The sequence below is a fragment of the Chiloscyllium punctatum genome, chromosome 5 (assembly GCF_047496795.1).
Source record: "Chiloscyllium punctatum isolate Juve2018m chromosome 5, sChiPun1.3, whole genome shotgun sequence".
NCBI classification, from domain to species: Eukaryota; Metazoa; Chordata; class Chondrichthyes; order Orectolobiformes; family Hemiscylliidae; genus Chiloscyllium; species Chiloscyllium punctatum.
In genome coordinates, this window is record NC_092743.1 from 105,950,414 (window position 1) to 105,976,752 (window position 26,339).

The 26,339-nt window shown below is 40.3% G+C and overlaps 1 protein-coding gene across 1 annotated transcript in view; it reads left to right on the forward strand.

Annotated features, from left to right (window-relative positions):
* LOC140477318 (angiopoietin-1-like) overlaps nucleotides 1-26,339 on the forward strand; it is a 199,281-nt gene that overhangs the window by 100,630 nt on the left and 72,312 nt on the right. The window contains exon 2 of the mRNA XM_072570986.1: nucleotides 25,631-25,786. Within this exon, the coding sequence (XP_072427087.1) occupies nucleotides 25,631-25,786 (156 nt within the window). The remainder of the gene's footprint in view (nucleotides 1-25,630; nucleotides 25,787-26,339) is intronic.

The window sequence follows — 26,339 nt, forward strand, 5'->3', positions numbered from 1 at the left end:
TCACCCAGCCTTTGAGCCTCTGTTGAGTGTCTAGGTATGATTGGAACCTACCTAGGGTAGCTTGACACCATAGCTAGAGAGTGGAAAATTGATATGAGAGGCTTGTTAGAATTGAGATAATCAATTTCAGTAAAAATATTTTGAAACAATGTTATGCAATGATTTGCTGACAATTGCTTCAGGTGATTTACAGGCATTGGTGTCTCTGTCAAAGATTGGCTCTAGTAGATTAAAAAAATCAACAATCACTTGACTTGACTTGTTATTGAGCCTGTCCAAATGAATCCCAACATTATACTTGATTAGACTTGATTAAGAGCTTCAGAAACCCACCAAATTCTTTCACTTAATTATATTTCATAGCTTTCTATTCCATTTTTGTCAATGAATGCTAATGCGTTAACAGATATGTTGGCCCCCATCCATATTTTAATTTGATGGTATCAGCACTAAACTTAGTGGACCTTTTCCGATTCATTTATTCAATAATACTGGAGTGAATTTTCAGAAAATCCTTTTCCTCGAGTCTCACACCATGGCAATGTACACCAGAGGACTGGAGTTAAACCCATCTGATTTTCAACAATCTGTCATCTGAGGGGATCTGAGTTGCCAAAAAGCTTATCCTGCTTAGCAGAAAGAGTGTGTTCCAATAATCACAAAGCAGATGGAGAGGAGGCTACCAGAGTCAGTACAACAGGAATGGGGGAGGGTTCAGACCTGTCATTTGATACAGATTTGCTGTGTTAGCTCATCTTTTCCGATTATTCCTATGAACTGTTAGATATTCAGGCACTTCAGATAAGTTTTTGTACACTTGATTTAACTGTCATGAACTAAGAAAACATTACCCATTTGGCAACATGACACATTTTACCTTGGAACTAGGTCAAAGGCTTTACTTTTCACAGAAGTGTGGCAAATAGTCATGGTAATTTCTGTGTGAATTTGATCATGGTATTCTGCAGATCAAGCTTGGGGTTAGTTGATACAGTGGAGAGCAGTTATCTGCTTACCATTAGTAATGGCTGCCATTAAAGCCACACTTACACAAGAATGAACACATTTCACAGAATTATCCTGTTATCCTTTCTGTACACAGAGTCTGTTATGGCAAATATGGACATTCACTACACACTGTAATCAACCTGAAACTGTGTTGTCTTTCCCTCTTGTGTGGACATCAAGCAAGAGATTTTGTCATATTTTGTTTGAAAATTTCCTGTGAAGCATCTTGGGTTGCTTTATTACATGAAAGGTACCATCCCAGCCAGCTGCCACCCTTTTGCCCTCGCCCCTTGTCACCCACCCAGCTAGCATATTTTTTAGCTGGCACCCTACCTCTTACCCACAGACCTCATCCACTTTGCCCAATTACACCACTACACACTCATCCATATATTAGCATTAACATGGTGAGATGCTCTGAGACATTTATACTTGACTTCCTAGAGTTAGTATGTTAAAAAGAGGTTGTGATGTCTGCACAGATTTTCTGTGTGGCTCCCTTCGAGTAATCCTGCGCTGAGCCAGGTACTTTGGGTCCTCCATTAGGGGAAAAATTGGAGGACTTACCTAATCGGGGTTGGAGATAGGGTTTCTGATCCTAATGGCAGAGCTGGGCCACTATGCTTTTGTGATAATAATTGAAAAATAAATATCAACCTGGAACACCATGGAGAATTCCCAGGCTTGTGTTGCTTTAACTTTAGCTAGGAGTTTGCACTCAATTCTCTGAAGTGAGATGTGAACTCATGGCCTTCTGACTAAGAGGCCAGAGTATTATCCACTGAGCCACATCCAATTCTAAACAAATCCTCAACACTATAAATTCCTGCTAACATTATCACAATTCCCAGGCTTTAACAACTCAGATTTAATTTCTTGAAATAATAAAGTATGTGTCCACATTAACTCCTTAAAGGGGCATTAAGTGCCTCTTCAGTTTCCTTGCTTCCCTTTTCTCTTCAGCGTGTTTCTACATGCCTGTGTGATAGGAGAGATCTATATGTAGATCTGCCAGTGCCCTGGGTGGGCTGGGCAGAGAGCCTGCAATAGGGTTCCAGCATGCGTTAAGCTCAAAGTTTAAAACTAAGAAGGAAATATATATAACATTCCTTCTGCTCGAACCCCCCTCACCCACAATCGCCTTGCCTCCTGCAAGCCATACTATGTTCCTTAAGCCTAACCCTGGAGACTTCATGCCCCCAAATCACCCTATGCCAATCTGTCCATTCCCCACAGCCCCTCTTATCCCTTTACCACTCTATGCCAATGTACCTAGTTTCCAGAGCTCTTTATGGCCCCTATGCCATCCTATTTCCCTTAGCTTCTGCACACACCATGCATGTCAACCCTTTGACTTCTTCATATGACCTGTGCCTTCCCATTAACTCTTTGGCCCTTTCCCAATTCCTACCCATACTCAACAGGCTTTGCCACCCTCTCCATACTAACACCTCTTGTATGCAACAATAGCAAACTTGAAGAGGCACACTGACAGTGTATTTTGAAGATGTCACTAATGGAAGAAAAGGTATTCATATATTAAAATTCCTTCAAATAATCACTTATGCAAACAAAAATTTCACTTAAATGCTTAATCCCTTCAGTAAATGATCACTTCTGTAAACAAACATTTCCTATCAGTAAACATTTGGAGCTACCCAAGATGCTCACTTGACAGACATCCTACTGTGAAAATGGTAGTTTGGGAAATAAGTCAGGCAGCACAAATGCTATTTTGGCTTGTGAGAACAGGTACTCTGAAAAACTTACCAACTGTTTTTAAACTTCATACAATATAGGAATAGGTCATTTTCTGAGGTCCAGCCAATATCCAGTGGGGTAGAGCAATAATTAGTGCTTGGACCCCAACTACTATATTCACTATATGATTTATGTGAGAGTCATAGAGATGTACAGCACAGAAACAGACCCTTCAGTCCAACTCATCCATACCGACCAGATATCCTAAACGAATCTAGTCCCACTTGCCAGCACTTGGCCCATATCCCTCTAAACCCTTCCTATTTATATATGCATCCAGATGCCTTTTAAATGTTGTAATTGCACTAGCCTCCACCACTTCCTCTGGCAGCTCATTCCATACACATACCACCCTCTGTGTGAGAAAGTTGCTCCAGAGGTCTCTTTTATATCTTTCCCCTCTCACCTTAAACCTATACCCTCAAATTCTGAACTGTCCCAACTCAGGGGAAAGGTCTTGTCTGTTTACCATATCCATGCCCCTCATGATTTTATAGACCTCTATAAGGTCACCCCTCACCTCCAACGCTGCAGGGAAAACAGCCCCAGCCTATTCAAGCTCTCCCTATAGCTCAAACCCTCCAACCCTTGTAAATTGTTTCTGAACCCTTTCAAGTTTCACAATGCCCTTCCAATAGGAAGGACACTAGAATTACGCACAATATTCCAAAAGTGGCCTAACCAATGTAACATGACCTCCGAACTTCGATACTCAATGCTCTGACCAATAAAGGAAAGCATACAAAACGCCTTCTTCGCTATCCAATCCACCTGCGACTCCACTTTCAAGGAGCTATGAACCTGCGCTCCAAGGTCTCTTTGTTGAGCAAAACTTCCCAAGACCTTACCATTAGCATATAAGTCCTGCTCTGATTTGCCTTTCCAAAATGTAGCACCTTAAATTTATTTAAATTAAACTCCATCTGCCACTGCTCAGGCTATTGGGCTATCTGATCAATATCCTGTTGTACTCTGAGGTAAACTTCTTCACTGCCCGCTACACCTCCAATTTTGGTGTCATCTGCAAACTTACTAACGATACTTCCTATATTCACATCCAAATAATTTATATTAATGACGAAAAGCAGTGGGCCTAACATTGATCCTTGTGGCACTCCACTGGTCACAGGCCTCCAATTTGAAAGGCAACCCTCCACCACCACCCTCTGACCTCTACCTTCAAGTCAGTTCTGTATCCAAATGGCTAGTTCTCCCTGTACTCCATGAGATCTAACCTTGTTAACCAGTCTACCATGAGGAACCTTGTCGAACGCCTTACTGAACTCCATATAGATCGCATCTACCACTCTGCCCTTATTAATTCTCTTCGTTACTTCTTCAAAACATTCAATCATGTTAGTGATTTCCTATGCACAAAGCCATGTTGACTACCTGTAATCAGTCTTTGCCTTTCCAAATGCATGTAAATCCTGTCCCTCAGGATTCCCTCCAACAACTTGCCCACGACTGATGTTGGCTTATGGGTCTATAGTGCCTGGCTTTATCTTACCATCTTTCTCAAACAATGGCACCACGTTAGCCAACCCTCAGTCTTCCAGCATTTCATCTGTGACTATCGATGATACAAATATCTCAGCAAGGGACCCAGCAATCACTTCTCTAGCTTCCCACAGAGTCCAAGGGTGCACCTGATCAGGTCCTGGGGATTTATCCACCTTTATGCATTTTAAGACATCCAGTACCTCCTCTTCTGTAATATGGACATGTTTTCAAGACATCACCATCTATTTTCCCCACATTCTATATCTTCTATGTCTAGAAAGCCTGCAGAATTCTATGCTGCAGAAAGCGGTTGAGGCCAAATGGTTTCAAGTAGGCGATATAGTTCTTAGGGCTAAAGGGATTAAAAATATGGATGAAAGCTAGAACAGGGTACTGAGTTGAATGATTAACGATGATCAAGTTGACTGGTGAGCAGGCTCAAAGGATCAAATAGTCTACTCTTGTTTCTATTTTCTATGATCCTTTGTTTTGGACAGTTGCCTTGACAACTTTTGTAGTCTCAATGAGTTTATGCAGTTTTTATCGCAATCTGTATGGAAGAGTGGAGAGGAAATAACGTTAAGTTTGGATGATCCATGAATGTAAAGAGGACGGTTTGCTGGATAGAGATTAGAAGCAGAGAACAAGATTAACTTGTAAAAATGTATTCTTTTATGAGATATGGGTGTCACTGACAAGACCAGGATTTATTGCCCATCTTTTATTGCCTGTGAACTGATTGGCTTGTTAGGCCATTGCAAATGGGAGTTCAGAGTCAACCATATCATTGTAAGTCTGAAGTCACATGTTAGGCCAGACCAGGTAAAGATGACAAATTTCCTTTCCTAATTAGTGAATCACATAGGTTTTACACCAACTAATGATAGTTGGCATGGTCACCACGACTATCTTTATAGTCCAGACTGAATAAAATTCTATCAGCTAAAACGATGGGATTTGAGCCATATCCCCAGAACATTAGCCTCGGCCTCAGGTAAATTATCCTCCTCTTGAACCCAGAGAGCCTGCAGCAGCATCTCTCGTACTATCCGACTGAGTAACTGAATAATCTGCGATCTTATTGCTGAATCTGTCTCGTTTTTAAATTGAATCTTCCAAACCATGAGAGAGAGTGGGACAATATGTTTTTGGTTTGCTTGTCAAGCATGAATAAGCTGATGAGGACAATTGGTGTAAATGAGCTGGAATGTAATTCGACTATTGACATAAACCCAATATTATTCTGCTGGGAGAGTTTGGTTAAAATTGAGACTTAGATGTAATGTTGCAATTTAAGTTAAAATGTTTCATGGCTCTGCTGACCCATAACACTTCCCAAGGCTCAAGTCTATGAGCTGAGGAATTCACTAAAGGTTTGGGCAGCTGTCGCAAGGCGCAATGGGCAAAACGATCATTTGATGTCTTTCAGCTATAATACACTGAGAGGCTGGAAACTGCATTAAGCCCTACATGTTTGGCATGTAGTGAATATTGTAAATATTAACTCAAATTGTAAATTTAGGGAATTACAAGCAGTGTTGGAAGAAATGTAGTTTCTTGGTTTCATTTGATTAATATCATTTGAATAGACATGCAAAGCACTTTTATGAACTTTATGAATAATAAATACTTTTAGAGGAAAAAGATCATTCCATTAATTGAATTGCATGTCTCATACTGGGCCGAGATAGTTAAATTATGAGGGCAGGTTCATAATTTTGGCTTCTGTTCCCTTGGGCTTGTTGATGCTTTCTCTATTCATTCACAGGATGAGGGGCATTGCTGGCTAGACCATTATTTATTGCCCAACCCTAATTTCCCAGAGGGCAGTTAAGAATCAACCACATTGCTCTGGGTCTGGAGTCTCATGTAGGCCAGACCAGGTAAGGATGACAGTTTTGTTTCTGAAGGAAATTAGTGAAACAAATGGATTTTTCCTGACTATCGACAATGGATTCATGGTCATCATTAAACTCTTAAGACAGGCTCAGAGTGAGTGAATACTATAACATTGAGTAAAGAGCCTGGAGATTCAGAGATGCAATCCACGAGTTGGTGCTTGGCCCTAAGTGCCCATGCTGCAGCATTGCAGCGAGAGTTACCAATGCAGCCCAAGGTGCAGCATCAAAGTGCCTGAAGTGTTCTGTATGTAAGTTCGTGATGTGCCAAGAGGGTTGAAAGAGGCTGGCATTTATCAGACACCAACATCCATGAATGTCGGATGTGTGTGAGGCTGGAGCCTGTGGATCTTCCCTGAGATGTTAGTGGTCAGTGTCCAACATTGAGGTCCTGTGAAGTCTTGATTTCTGGCTTGTTTGACACACCTGGTCAGACAGAAAGCTGACTATTAACGGAGTGAGTTGGGCCATTGAGAAGGCATTTGTCAAGCAATAACCCCTCTCAACTGGCAACTTGCTGCTGTCTAAAGAGAAGCTTGCCGTGCCATTCATTAAAATTATAAAAGACAGAGCAAGATGTCTCTGATGGCAAGGTGAGTCTGGCTGGATTTCTAATGTGATTCTGCCACAAATTCCACCATAACCCATGTTGCTCAGACCTCAATCAGATTCTGCCCATTTCTCGTACCAGGAGTGAGGAGAGTTCAGAACAATGGGATTTTAAAATTAAAACCAGGTTGTTCAGCGACAATGGCAACTAACGTTCCTCCACCCAAAGGATTGTGTAAATCTGGAACTCGTCTCCCAAAAAACCAGGAGTTCAGCTGGAGATTTCAAGACTGAGATGGATAGATATTTGTGGGGAAAGCCAATTCAGAGGCATGGAGCAAAAGATCAACAGAGCTGAGATAAAACTCAGTTAAGATCTGAATCACAGAGCAGATTAGTGGGGCAAAATTTGAACAATTCCTTTTTGTGGGTCTTCACAACGAAAATGTTGCATGCAGGTCCACGTGTGGTTACTGCCAGTATTGAAGAGAATGCTTCTTTCAGAGTCGAATCTTCAATCTTTCTTCTCATTGCTTATACACCAACTATTTCCTTTATTCTGTTTCTTTTCCCTGTAGATATACACACAGCTGTGGAAAATAAAACAAAGATTCAGTCAAACCACTCTCTGTGGTAAAGAACTGCAGAGCAAATGTTGGACTCAGAAGTATTATTATACAATAATGGAATCTTGATAAGTATATCTGAAAGCTGCCAAACAAAATGAGAAATTGACCTCACTGAGTATATGTAAAGCTTCTATTAAAAGGAAATTGATAATAAGACGGACTAAAACTGATTGTTATGTCTTTAAAACCGGAATAGTGATGGAGGTGGCAATAGTTATAGAGAGGCAATCCCTCAGACACCTGAATCAATTGAGCACATCAACGTCATTGCTGAAAGACAAATTCCTGTTCATACTGTTAACAACTTGGTGTTAATAAAATATGTTATTAAACAACTTAAAATATTTTATGTCGGTTTCAAACTTTTATTATAAAGAAATCCCTTAATCTTGGGATATGCTGAAAATCAAATGGCCACCTGTTAATGCTGCAGAGAAAAATGTGGATAATAGCCGAATGTTTAAATTTCTCCAAATGGACTTTCATTTTAAACTTTGGGATTTTGCTTTGTGAATTTGGATTAGCTTTACATTTTGCTTTGGGTTTTGGGTTTGGACTTGAGTTTGGGATGTGGGTTGTGGGAATTCAGATTTAGGATTTACATTTGCTTTTCGGGTTTGGGTTTGGAAATTGGATTTTGGACAGCTATGTTGAATATCAAATATTGATTGTGACCTGCAGGAAAAGGAGATAATGGGAAAATAAATGGAAAAGCAAATTGCGAGAGAGATATTCACCATAGAATCATAAAATCCCGACAATGTGAAAGCAGGCCATTCAGCCCATTGAGTCCACAGTGACCCTCTGAAGAGCCACCCCTCCCCACCCTATCCTTATAACCCGTATTTCCCATGGCTAATCCACCTAACCTGCACATCCCTGGACACTATGTGAAATTTAGCAACGCACCCCCCGCCCAGTCCACCTAATCTGCACATCTTTGAACTGTGGGTGGAAACTGGAGCATCCAGAGGAAATCCACACACACATGAGAAGAATGGATAGGGTAGGATGCTCTTTGGAGGGTCAGTGTGGACTCGATAGGCCAAATGACTGCTTCCACACTGTAGGGATTCTAAGTTTTTATCAATGGGCCTATTCTGTGACATTAAAAAGCTGAAGGGACTAAGCCGAGTGCAAGATAGGGTTCTAAAATAATCTCTCCGTTAACCTATGCACAAGGTGATCAGCGAGAAGACTTGAAAAATTGACCTACACATTCTGGTCCTTGGATCTGGGTGCTATAATCTCTCAAAATTGGTTATTTATAATTTGACCAGGAAACAAGTTGAAAACGAGATCAAAGCTGTGGAATATATCCCTGTCCTTCATAAAGTGTTTTGCTAAACATTAAATAATCACCTGATAAACTCCAGTTGGAGATTTCACTCCATTTCTGGGTACTGCACTTCATAGAATAATAAGCTCATCAAGTCCACACCAACTCTCCAAAGAGCACCCCACTCTATCACTCTGCATTTTCCATGGCCAATGCATAGAGCCTGCACATCCCTAGATGCTACTAGCAATTTAGCAAGGCCAATCCACCCAACTCGCACATCTTTGGACTGTGGGAGGAAACTAGAGCACATGGAAGAAACCCACAACAGACATGGGGAGAACATGTAAACTCCACACAGACAGTCACCCTGTCAGTGGAATTGAACCTATATCCTTGATATTGTGAGACAGCAATGCTAACCACTGAGTCACCATGCCACCCTATTTAGGTAAAAATATCAAGGATTCAGAGAGGGAACAGAAGAGACTGAGCAGGATGGTATCAGGGATGAAAGACTTCAGTTCTGCAGAGAGGAAAAGAGAAAGTGGACTCATTCTTCTGAAAGCAGAAAGATTTATGGGAGATTCGGAAGAGGTTGTGCAAAATGATGGGTTTCGCTCAAGTACATGGGGGGTGGAAACCAATTCATCATTAACTCTTATAAATTAAAATGTCAAAACTCAAAAAGGAAGAATTAGCGGGTTAATGGGAGAAGAGCAGAGGACTAATTGAATGCTGGTACAGTGTTGAAAGTCTTACTGTTCCTTTGTAATAGAATATGATAAAAAAACTAATTTTTAATTTAATGTTTAACATTGCACTTAGTGTTTTAAATGTACAGTCTGCATGGCTTTTGTGAGATGATTTCATTTTTTCCCCAAATCATGTGTTTTTGACCTTCACCTGATGAAGGAGCAGTGTTCGGAAAGGTTATGGTTTCAAATAAACCTGTTGAACTATGACCTGGAGTCATGTGACTTCTGTCCTTGTCCAACCCAGTCCAATACTGGCCCCTCCTTATCATATTTCCAAATGTCCAGTTTTGGATCATTGGTTATTGACTTTATCAATACTTTGGCAAAGCATGAGGGATCAGAGTGGAACAAAACATTCAGTGGGCATTATTCTTATCTAGAACGTTGTGGGTTCAAGTGCCACTCTGAAGACCTGAACACAAAATCAAGACTGACACTCCCAAGAACAGGACTTAGGGGCTGCTGAACTGCTGGGGATGCTGCCTTTCAGAGGACACCTTCACCTGAGGTCCTGTTTGCCCTGTCATGCAGATATAAAAGATCGCATTGCACTATTGTAAACATAGGAGGTGATACTATCACTGGACTATTAATCCAAAGGTCCAATTATGAAGAACCAGGATGGAATTTGAGATCAATGTTTTTCAAACATCTGAAATTAAGATTCTAATACTGACCACAATGCCAGTGTCAATTGTCAGAATAAAACTCATCTGGTTCACTGAAGTCTTTTGGGAAAGTTAAATGCTGTCATTGCTTATTGACATCTACATGTAACTCCAGTTCCACAGCAATGCAGTTTTATTCTTAACTGCCCTCTGGACAATTAGGGATGTGCAATAAATGCTTGCCTAGCGTTAACCATATCCTGTGGATAAATCTTTTTTTAAAAAAAGCAGGATAGTTCTCTTAGTGTTCTGACCAATACTTCTCTTAACTAATATTAATAACAAATGTATTGAGTTATCATTGCTCTGCTTCCTACAGTACAACAACTTCATTGGCTATAAAACTTATTCATGCCTTGAGATCATGAAAGGTGCTATGTAGATTACTGACAAAACATTCACACTATTTGTCTCTCTTTATAAAGTTACTGGTAGTTTTCTGTGAGAGGGATTTGGCGGAGAGGGCTGTAGTGTTTATGGAAATATATTTCACCATCACAAGCCTTCATGAAAGAAGGGGAAGAGAAATGTCTGAAATGGAATGCGCAGCCAAAAATCTTTAAATCCATTGTAGAAGAATATTATGTTCCCAGGACATCATGTAATAACATTTTAGCAGGGTAGATTTTAATAACCATTTGATAGTTCCCCTGAAACTACTCACTCAGTTCAATTATTAAATATGTTCAATGCTAGAATCTGTTTGAATCTGACCCACATATTTAGATCTGTCACTTCATTTCTGACATGCAAAACCTAAGCTCAACTAAGGAAGGGGTCACGATGGAGGGAGAGTTATAATGAACTCAAGTCTGAAGTAAGTGCCATCGAGCATTAACAATTATCAAGCTCAAAGACCTGGAAAGACTCTAGATTCCTACCTCCATCCCATTTTTATGGCTCATCCATCAAAGTCATCCATCAACACTCCCCAAGTCATTAATGTGACTGAGTTATAAGCTGCTGGGCATGTGCTGCTAGGCATGTTCTGAAAGAGATCGATCATAATGATGACTCAATAATTGTCAAATCAGGACCTGAATTGGAGGCAAGTTAAGACTGCATTGATTTCCCTCACCTTCTTCCTAATAATTGTGGGGCCTCCTTCTCTCGCTGGATTCCTTCAATCACACACTTAAAATTTCAACCAGTTGGATCTGTTCAGTGCCAGTTAAAATCATCTAGAGGAAGGCAATGATTAGCTTAAACCATGTGAAAATAATCAATCTTTCAGGTTAGAAATTGGCCCAAAACTATATGACAAGCGCAAAAAAGATTAATTATATAAGGAGCTAGAATTTATACAGCTGTTGGACAAATGCACAAAAATATCTTACTTAATGCAGGATTCCATGGAATAAATTGAAAGATTGGGTAGAGTTTAATTTTATGGACTAGTTATCTAATTTCTAAAATTCCTTGACAGAGTGGAACTTTTTTTGAGATAATTGAGTGATTTGCTTGTTGTTTAGATTTTCTTTATATCAGAAATACAAAGGATTTCTAAACTAAGGATTAGAAAAGCATGGAACCACTACCTAATGTCACTTAACCCACTTCATCCCAAATTTAGAATTGTAGGAGAAATACATTGCAGGGATTTAGGGACTCAGCAGGGGAATGGGAATAACTATATTGTTCTCATGAAGAACTGGTACAGACCTGATGGACTGAATGGCCTCATGTTCTGTATAATTCTGTTGAACTGTATATTCTCAAGCATGTAAACTAAATATGGTTGTGTTAGTCTTGGTGCGTGATATGTTCCTATTGGATTTTGTTGTTAATAGAATTCGTATTATCTTGTATTTATTGTCTGTTGCAGGAATTCTATGCCACTGTATGACTTTAACGATATGTTGAAATGGAACCCAAAGACAGGAAGAGGCAATTGAGAGATTCACTATTCATTTAGATCATGTCTGATCTTTATCCCAACTCCATTCACCTGTTTTTTGCTTCTTATCTATTAATAGTCTTACATCTCAGCAATATGATTTCAGAGTTGTAAGTTCTATGTACTTTCAGATAAATCCTGGAGACTTCTCAGAGGGCTCCAGGGAATGGGTGTGATGCCATCCTATTTATCACTCTTTTACCTACATGGACCTGACCCATTTGCATTAGCTGTATCCACACTGCTTACCACCAGAAACCTCCTCCCATTCTTGCTGGGGTCTGCCTGACTGGTCCTGATGCCCTCCGATCCCATTTAGTTGCTGGTTGCAGGGGCATAAATCCATCAATACTCTATCCTCTTACAGATGCTATCCCAGCAATGGCCAGAACTCCAAAAGGCACTAGTAAGCAACCAGTGGAAATAGAGGGGGTGGAAACGCTCCTCTTAATGTGATCGGCAGAACCAGTGCCAACCAATTAGGTGGCTAATGAGATGTGGCCCTGGGTCATGCTAAGACCCATAGAAGCATGGCTTCCCAACTCTTCAACATTTCTGAGACCTCCATCCACATCTTGACTAAATTTAGCCAAACTTGTTTCTGTTTGATCTTATGAATGACCTGCAGATTTTTTTTATTTGTGTTGCATAACTATATTAGTTTGAAGTAAGGAAATTAATTAATAATTTTAAAAACTAGTGATCAAAGATTCAGAATAAGTGAAAATGGATTCCAGGGGAGTTGAGCAAAAGTGTTTTCACTCAGAGGGTTGTCAGGATCTGAAATTCTCAGCTTGAAAAGTTGATTGTGGCATGTTCCATTAATTTTAAAAGTAAGTTTTGGACAGTGCTTGAGGATGGGGAACTTGTGTAAGAGAAATGGGACTGAGGTTGATGACTTTCTCTCAATGAGCAAGGGAGAGTAGACTGAATGGTCTCCTTCAGCACTGTTAGTTTTTCCAATTCGTAATCCATTCAGTTCTGCGATGAAATTCTGACCATATGTTCAGTCTCATTGATTTTCTGAATTATGTGCCTTGCTATCACTCAGGCGTTTCCTTGTTTAAAAACATCCAATGTAGTGCCCCATATTTATTGAGGATTCTGGGATTTGACAGGCTGTTCACCCCAAATATGTGATATGTGGAGCAAATTAAAAACTTCACTGGATTACAACACACTGACTCTCATGAGGCTAGAACAGCTCAGCAATTCCCTTTGTCCTATCGGTATGTTTCTGTCTCTGTGTAAGAGAGAGGGAGACAGGAATAAAGAGAAACAGGAATTATTCAAAAGATTCCGTTTCTAACTAATCACTAGAATTTTGATTTTAAATGAATGATTAATGATGTGTTAATAACCAACTTTTGATGTTTGCGAAAAACTTAGTGTTTTTGTTATCCATTTCTCTAAGGCAATATTTATCTGCTGGATCTGAATCCAATAAGTTAAATCTATGACGTTACGCTGAATATAACATTAGATTACTTACAGTGTGGAAACAGGCCCTTCGGCCCAACAAGTCCACACCGACCCGCTGAAGCGCAACCCAGCCAGACCCATTCCCCCATTACCTAACACTACGGGACAATTTAGCCAATTCACCTAACCTGCACATTTTTGGATTGTGGGAGGAAACCGGAGAACCTGGAGGAAACCCACGCAGACATGGGGAGAATGTGCAAACTCCACACAGAGAGTCGCCTGAGGCGGGAATTGAACCCGGGTCTCTGGCAGTTCAATGTGATTGTCTATTGTTTTAACGCACTGATCCAAGGATGCTTTTTCCTTAAATGCCAGCACTCTGTTGTCTATTACTTGAGGTAACTGGGGTTTAAAACCGAGCACAGGTTCACTACCATTTAGTTTTCAGTTGTCAATAAGAGTTAAAATGCCCGTATGACCCCCTCCACCACTAAGTATCTCTCTGTTAGAGCTTTACGCACCTCATCACATCCCCACTCTATTTCATTTGGGCTATTTGTACTGTAGCATTCAATGTTCTGTGAATCCAGTGCATCAAACAGACTCCCAAACTCTTCATTCTCGTGAAGTTGATCTTAAATCAATGTCAAATGCTGAAGATCTGAAATAAAGGCAGAAAATGCTGGAAATAGTCCGCAAGATAAGGCAGATAACTGTGGTATAGAAACTGTTTTGGTTTCAGGTCTGTGACCTTTCACAGAATTGTGAAAAGGGAGAAAAAGGTAGAAAAATGTGACAGGCTTCAAGTAAGTAAGTAAAAGGGGAATGGGAGGATGGACAAACGAAGAGGCTTATGATTTGGTTGAAGGCAGGAGAGTTTGGGTAAGTGTTGATACTGCCCAGAGATTTCTGTAACCAATCATTTAACCAGAGAACCACTGGAATGGTATGGCACAGAAAAGAGGCTAGACCATCATGCCTGCACTGGCTGGATAACGCAGCCAACCACTCTCTTCACTATCAAGTCTTCATGCTAATTTTCATGCCAAATTTCCCAGTCATGTTCCCCTCGTTTAAGGCTCAATCATTAAGGAACCTAACACTGAGACCTGTGGAATGCCATTGGAAACCAATTTCAATTGGCAAAAACATCCTTCGACATTTTCCTGTCATTGAGTCAATTTTGGACCAAAATCAGAACATCCCTCTCTTATCCCTTGTTCTTTTACTTTTCTGTGAGATGTTGTCAAATATCTTACTAGACTTCATGTAGATAAAATGCACGACAATACACTCATCAATTCTCCTTGTTATTTCCTCAAAATACTTAAGTTCTGTTAGAAAGATACAATTTTTCCAAAACAAACCATGCTGACTATTCCAAATTAGTCCTGCCTTTTCCAGTAACAGTTAATCCTGTCTCTCAACATTCATTCTAATAATTTGCTCATAACTGAGGTCAACTAGGAGAAAGTGAGGACTGCAGATGCTGGAGTACCAGAGTTGAAAAATGTGGTGCTGGAAAAACACAGCAGGCCAGGCAGCATCCGAGGAGCAGGAGAATCGACGTTTCGGGCATAAGCCCTTCTTCAGGAAACGTTGATTCTCCTGCTCCTCGAATGCTGCCTGGCCTGCTGTGTTTTTCCAGCACCACATTTTTCAACTCATAACTGAGGTCAGACTGACCTGTCTATAATTACTTGGCCAATTCCTCACACCTGTTTTGAGTAATGATACAATATTTACTGACCTCCAATCACCTGGTACCACATCTGTATCTAGTGAGATTGGGAAATGATTCTCAGAATATCTGTTATTTCCACCCTGGCTTCCTTTAACAGCCATGGATACTGTTCATCTGGTGATTTATTTGAGGAAGTCAGTCCCTCCAGCACCTCCCTCATCATTGTGCTTGTTTTATCTAAAATTACACACTTTTCTTTAACTAGAATGTCTGAATCATCCCTCTCCTTAGTGAAGGCAGAGACAAAATACTAATTTTGAATCCAGCCCACATCTTCTGCATCCAAGCACAAGTTATCTTACAGATCTCGAATAGGCTAACCCTTTCATTACACATCCTCTTGCTCTAAACATGCTGAGTGTACTTTTGAGATCTCTCAGCCAAGGAATTAACTCCAGCTGCAGCAGTGAAGTGGTGTATGTAGCCAAACCAATGAATATAGGAGAAGACACGCAAGGAGCGAGCATGGCCCCATTTTTAATGTCAGAACCTTTCATACTCAGGTTTTTAAAGATCTCAAGTTTTTCACTATGTTAGTGAGTGGGTGAATGAGTGAGTGGTTGAGTTGGTATTGGGGTGGGTGCGGGATGAGTAACTGGGTTTGAGTGAATTGCTGAGCAGTTGAATCCATCGGTGGATGACTGAGTAAGTGGTTGGTTGTTTGAGTGATTGAGTGGGTGGGTAGGTGAGCAGCCATGTTGAGTTGGTGGGTGGGTTAGTGCTTATTTGACAGATGGGAAGTACAGGTCGAAGACTCTGTTGGGATGATCAGTTCATTTACACTAGATAATCACTCAGTTAGACCAGGTTTTAAACAATATAACATTTTAACTCCTGCATCTTTGGCCTGAGTCTCTGACACTGGGCTCAGTGGAGGGTCTCTGGCTGCACAAGTCAGTGCTCCAAGGCAAGGCAAAAGGAGATGGTAATGGGACAATTAAATAAGTACAAAATGAGTCTGCAGGAGGTGGAAAGGAGAATAGCAGAATCTTTAACAAAAGTTATGGGTCATAAGGGTTGAAAGGTGAGATTTTCCATCTTTTATTCTTTTGTGGCGTTTATAGAAGCTGACGATACTCTAATTTCAAAGATAATAAGTTTAGTTTAACTCTGAGATTCGTATTTCTTTTCTGAGAGCTGGGTTTTGAGGAGACAGCTGCCGGTCCACATGTTGCAGCTGTTATGTGCATTTTTGAAATACACACCTGAAACCTTCTGGAAAAATGGAGCTGCTTGTTTTGAAAAAAATGTTTGTTAATGTGTGTGCCGGCAGGAATTTGAGATCATTTGATGTAAGTTGTGATTTCCAAAAAAGAAGAGGTAAAAGGAATGAAAGGAAGTCTTTAAGTTCTTTGAAGAAAACGGTTAAGGGAAAGTGATGACATTACATTTCAGCTTGGAATATTTATTGGAGAAACAGTAGAACCAGCCCCCACTCCACAGGTCCTGAGAGTCAGGCAGTAAAAACAGCTTCATGTTCCTCTTGTTTGCTAATTGTGTTTTTAAACAATATACACTGCGTCACCATTTTGCAAGTTTCTTTTCCAGGATTCACGTTCACTTTTGTGTTTTGTCTGAAAACTGACATTATGCATATCAGCATAAAATAAACCCTAACACCTAACAGTCTGCTGCTATTTGACAAATGATCCCGTAGGATCAGCTACTGGAAGGGAATGGGTGTGACGAGATCTGAGAGTGCATTGGTATCCTCCCCACTGGATCCAATCCTGTCTCAGCAGATATCAGACCTGAATATTGCTCCCAGCACCCAATTGGATTAACATCCAGATGATCATTTACCGTGTCCTTTGGTACAGGCATGTTGGGAAGGACTAACAATATTGTACTCTCCTTTCAAAAGAGAGGTGGAAATTGCCTGAACAACTGACTGCACAAAGTTGTGAGAAAAGCTATGAATTGTCAGTTAGCGAGCCACAAATTAATCAAGAATAATCAGCATGGATTTGTTAAGGAAAGAACTCCCTTGAATTTTTTTAAAAGATAGTGGGTAGAAGATGCTTTGATGTCGTGTAAAGGTCTGACATGTCATACTAGTCAGAAAAGTAGGATCTAAGGGCAGGTGGCAAGTTGCACACAAAATTCACTTAGTGGCATAGAGCAAAATATTCAGGCTGTTGGGTGTATCCTTTGAGCATCTTCTGAATGTGAGCATCAGTGGCGAGCAATTTGCAGTCCTTGAACTGAGTGACTTAATAGAAAGCTGTCAAGAATCAATCAGATTACTGTGGGACTGCAGTCACATGTCATCTAGACCAGATAAGGAAGGCATATTTCCTTTCCTAAAGGACATTTTCTTAAACTAGATAGGTTGTTACAACAAGCAATGATATTTGTTATGGCTATCAATGAATACTCTCCTGAAGGAATGGACGGATATGCTGACAGTATAAGATAGGCGAGTGTGGGAGGAACCCTGTATAGAATATCTGCACCAGCATAGACTAGGTGGGCCTAACAGACTTTCTATCCACTATAGTTCATCTACAGTGGAGGCAATAGGGAATTGTACATGTTGTTTCAAGTATTTGAGAATCTAAAGGAGATACATTTCTCACATTTCTATACAATGTACAGTTTAACAAGAGATCTTAAAATCAGTCTCTTTGTACAGCAGAACTTGAATGCTGCTAGACTGAATTATATTTGCCATTTTTCTGCTCATTGATACCTTCCTGCTTTTGTCCTCACTAGCAACTATTTAGCCAAATTTAGAATTAGCTGCAAGCATTTTAATCATACCAAGCTACATTTATGTTTAAATCAGCAAGGGATTCGGTACTGATTGCTGAGTTGCCCCACTGGAAACAGTTTTCAGACACAAACAAAGGAGTCAATGGTGTAGTGCTATGGTCAATGGACTCGTAATTCAGAGGGCCGGGGTAGTTATCTTGGCTATTGATTCAAATAGGCATTGGATTCAATTAATGGATCTGAAATATAGACATTTTTGAGTGTTCCTGAAGCTGCACTCACCCAGACAAGTGGACAGTATTCACTCTTGTGCATTGTAGATGAAACTTCAATGAGTATAAAAGTCAAATCATCATTCACACCCAATTCAACAAGTTTTCAGCTCTTCAAGAATTTAGTGAAGTGATTAAACTATTTTCTGGTCCAAATCCCACTGAGACGGGATTTCTCTCGGAGTTTATTGTTTCTTTTGTAGAAGAATCTTGGCTTTGTATATTCTGGAAAATTTCCTGAAAAGAAGATTCTAATGTTTTCTGCTCAATCTTTGTCAAACATGATTGAACAGAGAGTTCTTTTTGGGTGTAATCCTGCAAGCACAAGGTTTTAGTTGGGCGAATTGTAGAAAAGGATATGTATTTGACTATGAAGAGATGGAAAATCATCCATTTTGCTTGGGAAAAAGTGAGAAATCTCCATTTTGACGGCAAGAACACAGGAAGACCACTGTATAGCATTTCTACTTAACAGAATTAAAGGCTTTAAAAGAAGGAAAACAACACCATGTTGCTTTACTGCACAGTTTGAATGCCTTAAAGCAAGGAAAATAAACCAGCATTGCTATTTACAGCAATAACTGGAATGAGTGGGTTATGTTATGAAGGAAGGTTGGACTGGCTAAACTTGTACCTGTTAGGACTTAGAAGAGCAAGAGATGAGTTCATTGAAACATACAAAATCCTGGGGTTTTGACAGGGTCGATGTCAATTTTAAACAGGAGGAGAGGTGACTTTTCTGACAAGTGTTTGCATCTTTGGAACTCTCATCCTGAAGAGGATTACAATCAAGCCAGCCATGAATGGAGCAGGCCGGTGGGGCTGAATGGCCTATGGCTGCCCTCTATTCACATGTTGAAACAAAACAGCTTATAGCACCATTGAGATACTGCAGAATTGAAAAGCTTAAAAGAAAGAAAGATAAATAATCACAATAGGAAGACATGTAAGGAAAATAATGCTACCTGCAAGATTTAATATCAAAGTAGGCCCAAAATCAAGCATAGCATTGAAAATCTTGGAGAAAACGTTCCCGAAGATACAGAATTGATTTCAATTTAAATACATAATCATAAACTGAACAAGTAAATAGACACTATTGCATTCACAATGACAATGCTGATGATGCTACAAATCAACATACTTTCTGCTGAAGATGTCCAACAAACATTTTTTGACAAATACTAAAATTCTTGAAAAAACAAAATTTGATGGAAGAGCTCAGCATCCAAAGGAATCCATAAAGAATTTCAATAATGATATCTATAGATCTGTAGAAAACTGAGACAATGGAGCATTGAAAACACAAGTCATAAGAGTTGGAATTGTAATTGGAATTATTGGTGAGTCTTTGTCAGTTTTGTTTCAGTCAAAAGAAGATTTGACTTTAGAGAAAGGTGTTTAAATTGTTCTGGAGGCAGCAACCAAGAAGAAATACAGACAAAAGGACAATCTTTTTATTGAAGAGCAACAGAACCCATCCATTTTGTGGTTTAAAAACACACATGGCAAGCTAAAATAAAGAGTTTTTCAAAGAACAAATACTAAGAGTCAGCATCAGTGCTGTGGATCATAAAAGCCTCACAAACACAAGCAGTGACCAGCTATGACAAAATAATGCTACATCTGGAGAAGTGCAGGTAACTTGTAGAGGAGGTGTAGAATTAGGATGAAGTTTCAAACTAGCAAAAGGTTAAAGGTTACTCATACACACACATTAATGTGATAGAACCTCCAGAATTAGAAAAGAAAATACCCAGTGCTATTGTAGGGGAAATTGAGATCCAAACAACTTGAGTTTTAGATAACCTGTTTGTGTCAAAGAGTGTCACCAATTTCAAATCTGACACAAGGGTGATGACCACTGCCCTGCCAGTTTGTATATCACGGAAGAAGAAACAGAAGTTACAGGCTACAGAGATAAAACTACAAAGTCCATGTGGTGTAGCTCCCTAGAGTGTGATATTAGATTAGATTCCCTTCAGTGTGGAAACAGGCCATTTGGCCCAACTAGTCCACACCAGTCCTCTGAAAAGTAACCCACCCAGACCCATTCCCACTAACTAATGCACCTAACTGTACGGAGCATGACCAATTCACCTGACCTGCACATCTTTGGACTGTGGGAGGAAACCCACGCAGACACGGGGAGAATGTGTAAACTCCACGCAGACAGTCGCCCGAGGCTGGAAACAAACCTGGGTCCCTGGCACTGTGAGGCAGCAGTGCTAACCACTGAGCCACCGTCCTGCCCCATTACAAGGGAACCTGCAAAACAGTATGTGAGATTGTGAGAGTGCAAACATCATTCATAGTCAGGAAACATCATTCTTGAGCAAGATTTCATGTTTTGCCCTCAATCTTGTTTAAAAGGATGAAGAAGTTGTACAGAACAGGAGTACCTTTGAGAAAGGTTACCAGAAATTGTTCACAGGATTAGGGAAAACTTAATGCTAGATGCTACATCATGTTAAAAGAAATGTATGTGTCTAGACACCCAGGAAGATTTCACATTCCTTAATGAATCAAGTTCAGAAGCAAATTGAAGAAATAGCCAGATGGGGCATAATTTCTCTGGTGACAAAACCAATCAAATATGCATTGACCTAACACAGCTCAACACAGTGGATGATACACAGAAAAACAGCTGAGAGATATGATCAGAAGCTCCATACAGGTTTGAAATGCCGACAGGAAGGTAGGCTTATCCTCAACAAGTGTGAATTTTCCAAGGAATCTATTCACTCCTTGGGACAGAATGTTGGCAAGAATGGAGTAATGCCAGATCGACAGTAAATGAAGGTTGTTAATTAATGCCTCAGTCAGTTCATGACTTACAAGGATTTCTAAATAATTGGTGCCTCATTTGGCAATACTGACTGAATCCTTGAACAACTCTTCAGGAAGACACAGGGAGGATACTGGGTCTTACATCAGGAGGATGCTTTCCAAAAGATCAAGGTCATCCTAACATCCACAGATGCCCCTGATCTACCACAATCCATCCTTTCCAACTTTCACAGCAGCTATGTTTCTGCTACAAAGTACAGAAGTAACGAGATGGTTGTTGGAAATCGGTATATTGTGCCTCCAGAGCATTGTCAGACTCTAAGAGACATTACGTAGTTGTAAAGGTGGTAGCTCTCTGGTTATATGAGCATACAAAGAAATGTTCAGACATTGGTCTGAATGTGCTCAAGGAGATGGACCATAAACAATTGAGTTCCACAATAAATGATGAAGCGTGAACAAGGGTAACTCTACATGTACAGAGATTCTAATTCTGTCTCTCGAGGCTGGACAATGTGATAAAATATGTACAGGAAAAGCTACTAATGATGTTGGATACAGTCTCCAGAGTGAACATTTGACAGATTTACAACAAATGACAAGGAATTTCTTCATGAGATTGAATTGTATACTCATGCCACAGTGATATAGTAACCAGCAATGTAAACATGCTCAATCAATTACAATAGAAACAACAAAGGAAAGATTGAAAACTTATTAGTATTGGCCAGATCATATGCTAGTTGGTTGACCATGAATACCAATTCTGCTGGTGTTTGAAGAAAGGCCAGCCATTCCAGCCTCAGAGACAAGGTATTCTGGACAAGTTACACCAAGGATATGTGAGGATTATCAAGTACAAAGCCAGGGCTTGGTTAAATGTACATTAGCCAGGAACTTAAAGGAGAGTCAGCATGGATGCACAAAAAGGAAATCATGCTTGACAAATCTATTGAAATTTTTCAAAGATATAACTAATAGAATTGATAAAGGGAAACCAGTGAATGTGGTTTACTTGAATATTTAAATAAGATCCCACATAAGAGATTAGCATGTAAAATTAAAGCGCATGAGATTGTCTATAATAGATAGAGAGCTGGGAGAAAGTGAGGACTGCAGATACTGGGTATCACAGTCAAAACGTGTGGCACTGGAAAAGCACAGCCAGTCAGACAGCATCCAAAAAGCAGGAAAGTCGATGTTTCAAGCATAAGCTGTTCATCAGGAGTGGAGGGCGGGGTCCCAAGGGGGATGAGTGATAAATGGGAGGGGGGCTGGGGGTGAAAGTAATTGAGAAGGCAATAGATAGGTGAAGGTTGGGGTGATGGCGATAGATCAGAGTGGATGGTGGAGCAGATAGGTGGGAAGGAAGATGGACAGATAGGACAGTTCAAGAGGGCAGTGCTGAGTTGGAGGGTTGGATCTGGGACAAGGTGAGGGGAGGAGAGATGAGAAAACGGGTAAAATCGGCATTGATCCTGTCTGGTTGGAGCATCCTAAGGCAGAAGATGAGGCTTTCTTCCTCCAGTCATCAGGTGGCTAGGATTTGGCAGTGAAGGCGACTCAGGATTTGCATGTCCTTGGCAGAGTGGGAGGGGGAGTTGAAGTGGTCGGCCACAGGATGGTGGGGTTGTTTAGTGTATGTGTCCCAGAGATGTTCGGTGAAACGTTCTGCAAGTTGGTGTCCTGTCTCTCCAATGTAGAGAAGACCACATTGAGAGCAACATACGCTGCAGATAAAGTCTTTGGTGGTGCAGGAAAATTTCTGCTGGATATGGAAGGATCCGTCCTCACCTCCATCTAACGCCCCAAAAGATTCTTTGGCTGTGCTCTTCCAGTGCCACACTTTTTGACATAGGGGACTGGCTAACAGACAGAAAACAAGCAATAGGAATAAATGGGTCATTTTCTGAGCAACAGCCAGTGACTAGTAAGGTACCATAGGAATCAATACTTAGACTCAAGGTATTCACTGTATATGTACTAATGATTTAGATGAGGGAGTTAAATATAATGAATATAAGATATCAGACAGTACAAAATTAGCTGGGAAAATGAATGTTAGGAGGATGAAGAAAGCTTCTGTGTGACTTGGGTGAGTTGAATACATGGACAAATGCATGGCAGATGAAGTATAATGTGGTTGAATATGAGATTATCCATTTTGGTAGCAAAAACAGGAAAATGGATTATTATCAGATTGGAACAAATTGGGAAATGGAGAGTTGCAATAAGGGCTGGGAGTCTTCTACAGCATTCACTGAAAATAAGCATGTAGGTTTATTCGGCAGTGAAGAGGGCAAGTGGAATGTTGGCTTTCATAGCAAGAGGATAGCCATACAGGATGTCTTGCTGATAATTGTAAAAGCCTTGGTGAGACCATACCTGGAGTATTGTCTGCAGTTTTTGTCTCCTTATCTGAGGAATAATGTTTTAGTTGTGGAGGGATTGCAACAAAGTTTTACCAGACTGACTCCTGGAATGGCAGGGTTGATATTGAAGGAAATGTGGATTGGTTAGAACAATATTTACTTGAGTTTAGAACAATGAGGGGGGAATCTCACACAAGCCTTTAAATTCCAATAGGACGAGACAGGGCAAATGTAGAAAGAATGTTCCCAAGGACCAGGGAGTCCAGAACCAAAAGTCACAGTCAAGGATATAGGGTTGGTCAATTTGGACTGAGATGGAGAGAAATTTCTTCATCCAGAGTGGTGAATCTTTGAAATTCTCTGCCACACAAAGCAGTTGAAGGAAAAACATTGAATATTTTCAAGAAGGAGAAAGATATAGTTCTTCAAAATAAAGGGATCAAAGGGAATGGGGTGAAAGTGAGAACACGGTATAAGAAGGATATTCAGCTATGATTGTATTGAGCGGTGAAGCAGACTCGAGAGGCCAAATAGCCAACTCTTGCTTCTATTTTCTATGAAGGTGTGGACCTCATAGCTGACTGTAAAACTTCCAGATAGCAAGAATGGATATCGCTTTCTGCTACTGCTTGGATCAGCTCCAGCTTCTTGCAAGAGAGAAGACCTTGAGGCAAACTATAGCAATTGTCTCCTATAAAGTGATTAGAACTTAATGAATTAGTCTTAAAGAAAAACTGACTCCAATTGGCCTATTATGTTTCGTGCATATATAAGTAGCCAGTTTAGTGTGACTTGTGTAATAGAGTGCTGCAGTTGTGCATCTCAAGTTTAGCAGAGGAAGGATAGACATACTTGGTTGCTTTTGCCTGAACAAGGCAGCTGATTGGTGAATAGGATTGGTGAGTATTTCTAGTCTTGTAAGTAATAATCATCAGTTTGTTTTCAGGTCTCTAGTCTTTTTTTCTCTCCTTTTCTTATAACTTGCTTGTTAGGTACAAGATTGATGCTGGTATATAAAAAAATACAAGATAGTGTAAAGAATGGAGATTCTTCAAATGATAATAGCAGTGATAGCAATGTGATTAATTAATAACAAATAAAATAGAAATAGCAAACTGGATGATATATCATATTTGCAGCGTGTGGGAGCTGCTGGATACCATATGATCCATTATATCCAGAAACGTAGCAAGTATCTACAGCCCAAGCAACTTTAGATCCAAGTTGAGGAGCTAGGGTCCGAACTGAGATACTGTACTACATCGGGCAGGGCTGAAGTCCAGGAAGCTGTCATACCTCTTAAACTTGGTCATTCAAACATGTATTATGATCAAGAACAGGAAGGTGTGATTGTAGGTGAGGCAGGTATGGGGGCAGCTCTCAAGCAGTCTTAGCCACTGCAATTATCCAACAGTTACAAGATCTTGATAACTGAGTGAGGACTGTGACGAAGGTGAGGAAACTGATCATTATACCTGAATACAGCGTGCTATTCAATTAGGGTGGAGGAAATAGGAAAACGTAGTAGTGGTCAGGAATGGTATCATTAGGAGGATAGATAATGTTCTCTATACCTGTGAGCATGAGTTGGAAAGGCATGCTGCCTGCCTTATGCCAGGGTTAAAGACTCCTTGTGGCCAGAGAGTAACATGGAGTAAGAGAGGAGTGATCCAGTTGTCATTGTCCACATTGGTAATAATTACATTGGTAGAACTAGAAAGGAGGTGCAACACAGATTACTCATCTTTAGACTAGTCCCTTTCAACACCCTGTCTAAGAGAATGCTACTCTTTCCACAATGCCCAGTATAGTCTTAATATCCTCTCATGCAGGATTGTCGCAGGCAGATTCTGCTGGTATTTCTGAAAAGTGAGACATGTTACTGGATCTTCTCGCCTTGTATGCATCAGGATAAACAAAAGCGTGCCATATTTTGAATGACTGCAGCAATTTATACTGCAGGAGAAAAATGTATTGATTGGTTGGCAAGTCAACTCTATTTGGCTGAGGCATTGCGTGGGAAAAGCAGCGGGGATTTGGAGGCACTTCATGCCCTCGGGTAATTCAAAATATTGCAAGGCTCGAACGTAATCATTTCATTTTTAAGAACCAGTACTTAACACTAACTGATAATCTAATATTTCTGTTTGTGTGATTTTGCTGTGTGCAATTTGGCAGCCATGTTTTCTCCATTACCAAATTGACTATGCTTCCAAATTTCATTGAATGGCTAGGGAATGTTGAAAAAGCTGTCACAAAGAAGCAAGTTTTTGCTACTTGCTGCACTTTGCCCAGTAATTATCCTGGGTTTATTTCAGAAAAGGCTAAATACTTAAAGACTTTTCAAATGACCTCGTTGCAGCTGGAGAACTATATCCAGGAGAATATGAAGGCCGAGATGGTTCAGATCCAGCAGACTGCCGTTCAGAATCACACAGCTACTATCCTGGAGATTGGTACCAGTCTGCTGAGTCAGTCAGCAGAGCAAACACGCAGACTCACAGATGTGGAAACACAGGTAAGATCCTACTGGGGATGGCGGGAGTGAAATGTTGATTGGAGGGGGATGGGGGAAGTGTTTGGGAGGAAGGATCAATCAGCTGTTGTAAGAGCTACAACATGCTTCAGAGCTTCATGCTTAAACTTGGCCAAAATAACACACACACACACACTCTTTAGCACCTCATTCCAAATTAAATAAGAGCCTTAAAAAACATTCACTGGCAGAGATCACACAAGTCTGAGTGATTCTTGCAAATATGTCTCTGGTATCTTTATCTGGTTACAGCATATTGTAAGAATTTTGTTTAAGTTGGTTTGTGAGAGTGATCAGCCCAACTGGCACGGAAACAAAGCTGAGGAAAATGTCAATAAATAGTTTAAGATTGTGGGGATTCTAAAGCTTGTTCCTGAAGGAACGGGTCAATTTTCATAGTCTTTGTGTTAACACCTAATACTCATCACATTTAGTCATTTATTTTTCAACTCTTTCTGTGTGGGTTGGGTTGGTGGGGACTGGAATGGGGAGCTTGTCGTCAGAGATGAAGAAATGAAGAATTAACCCATAAATG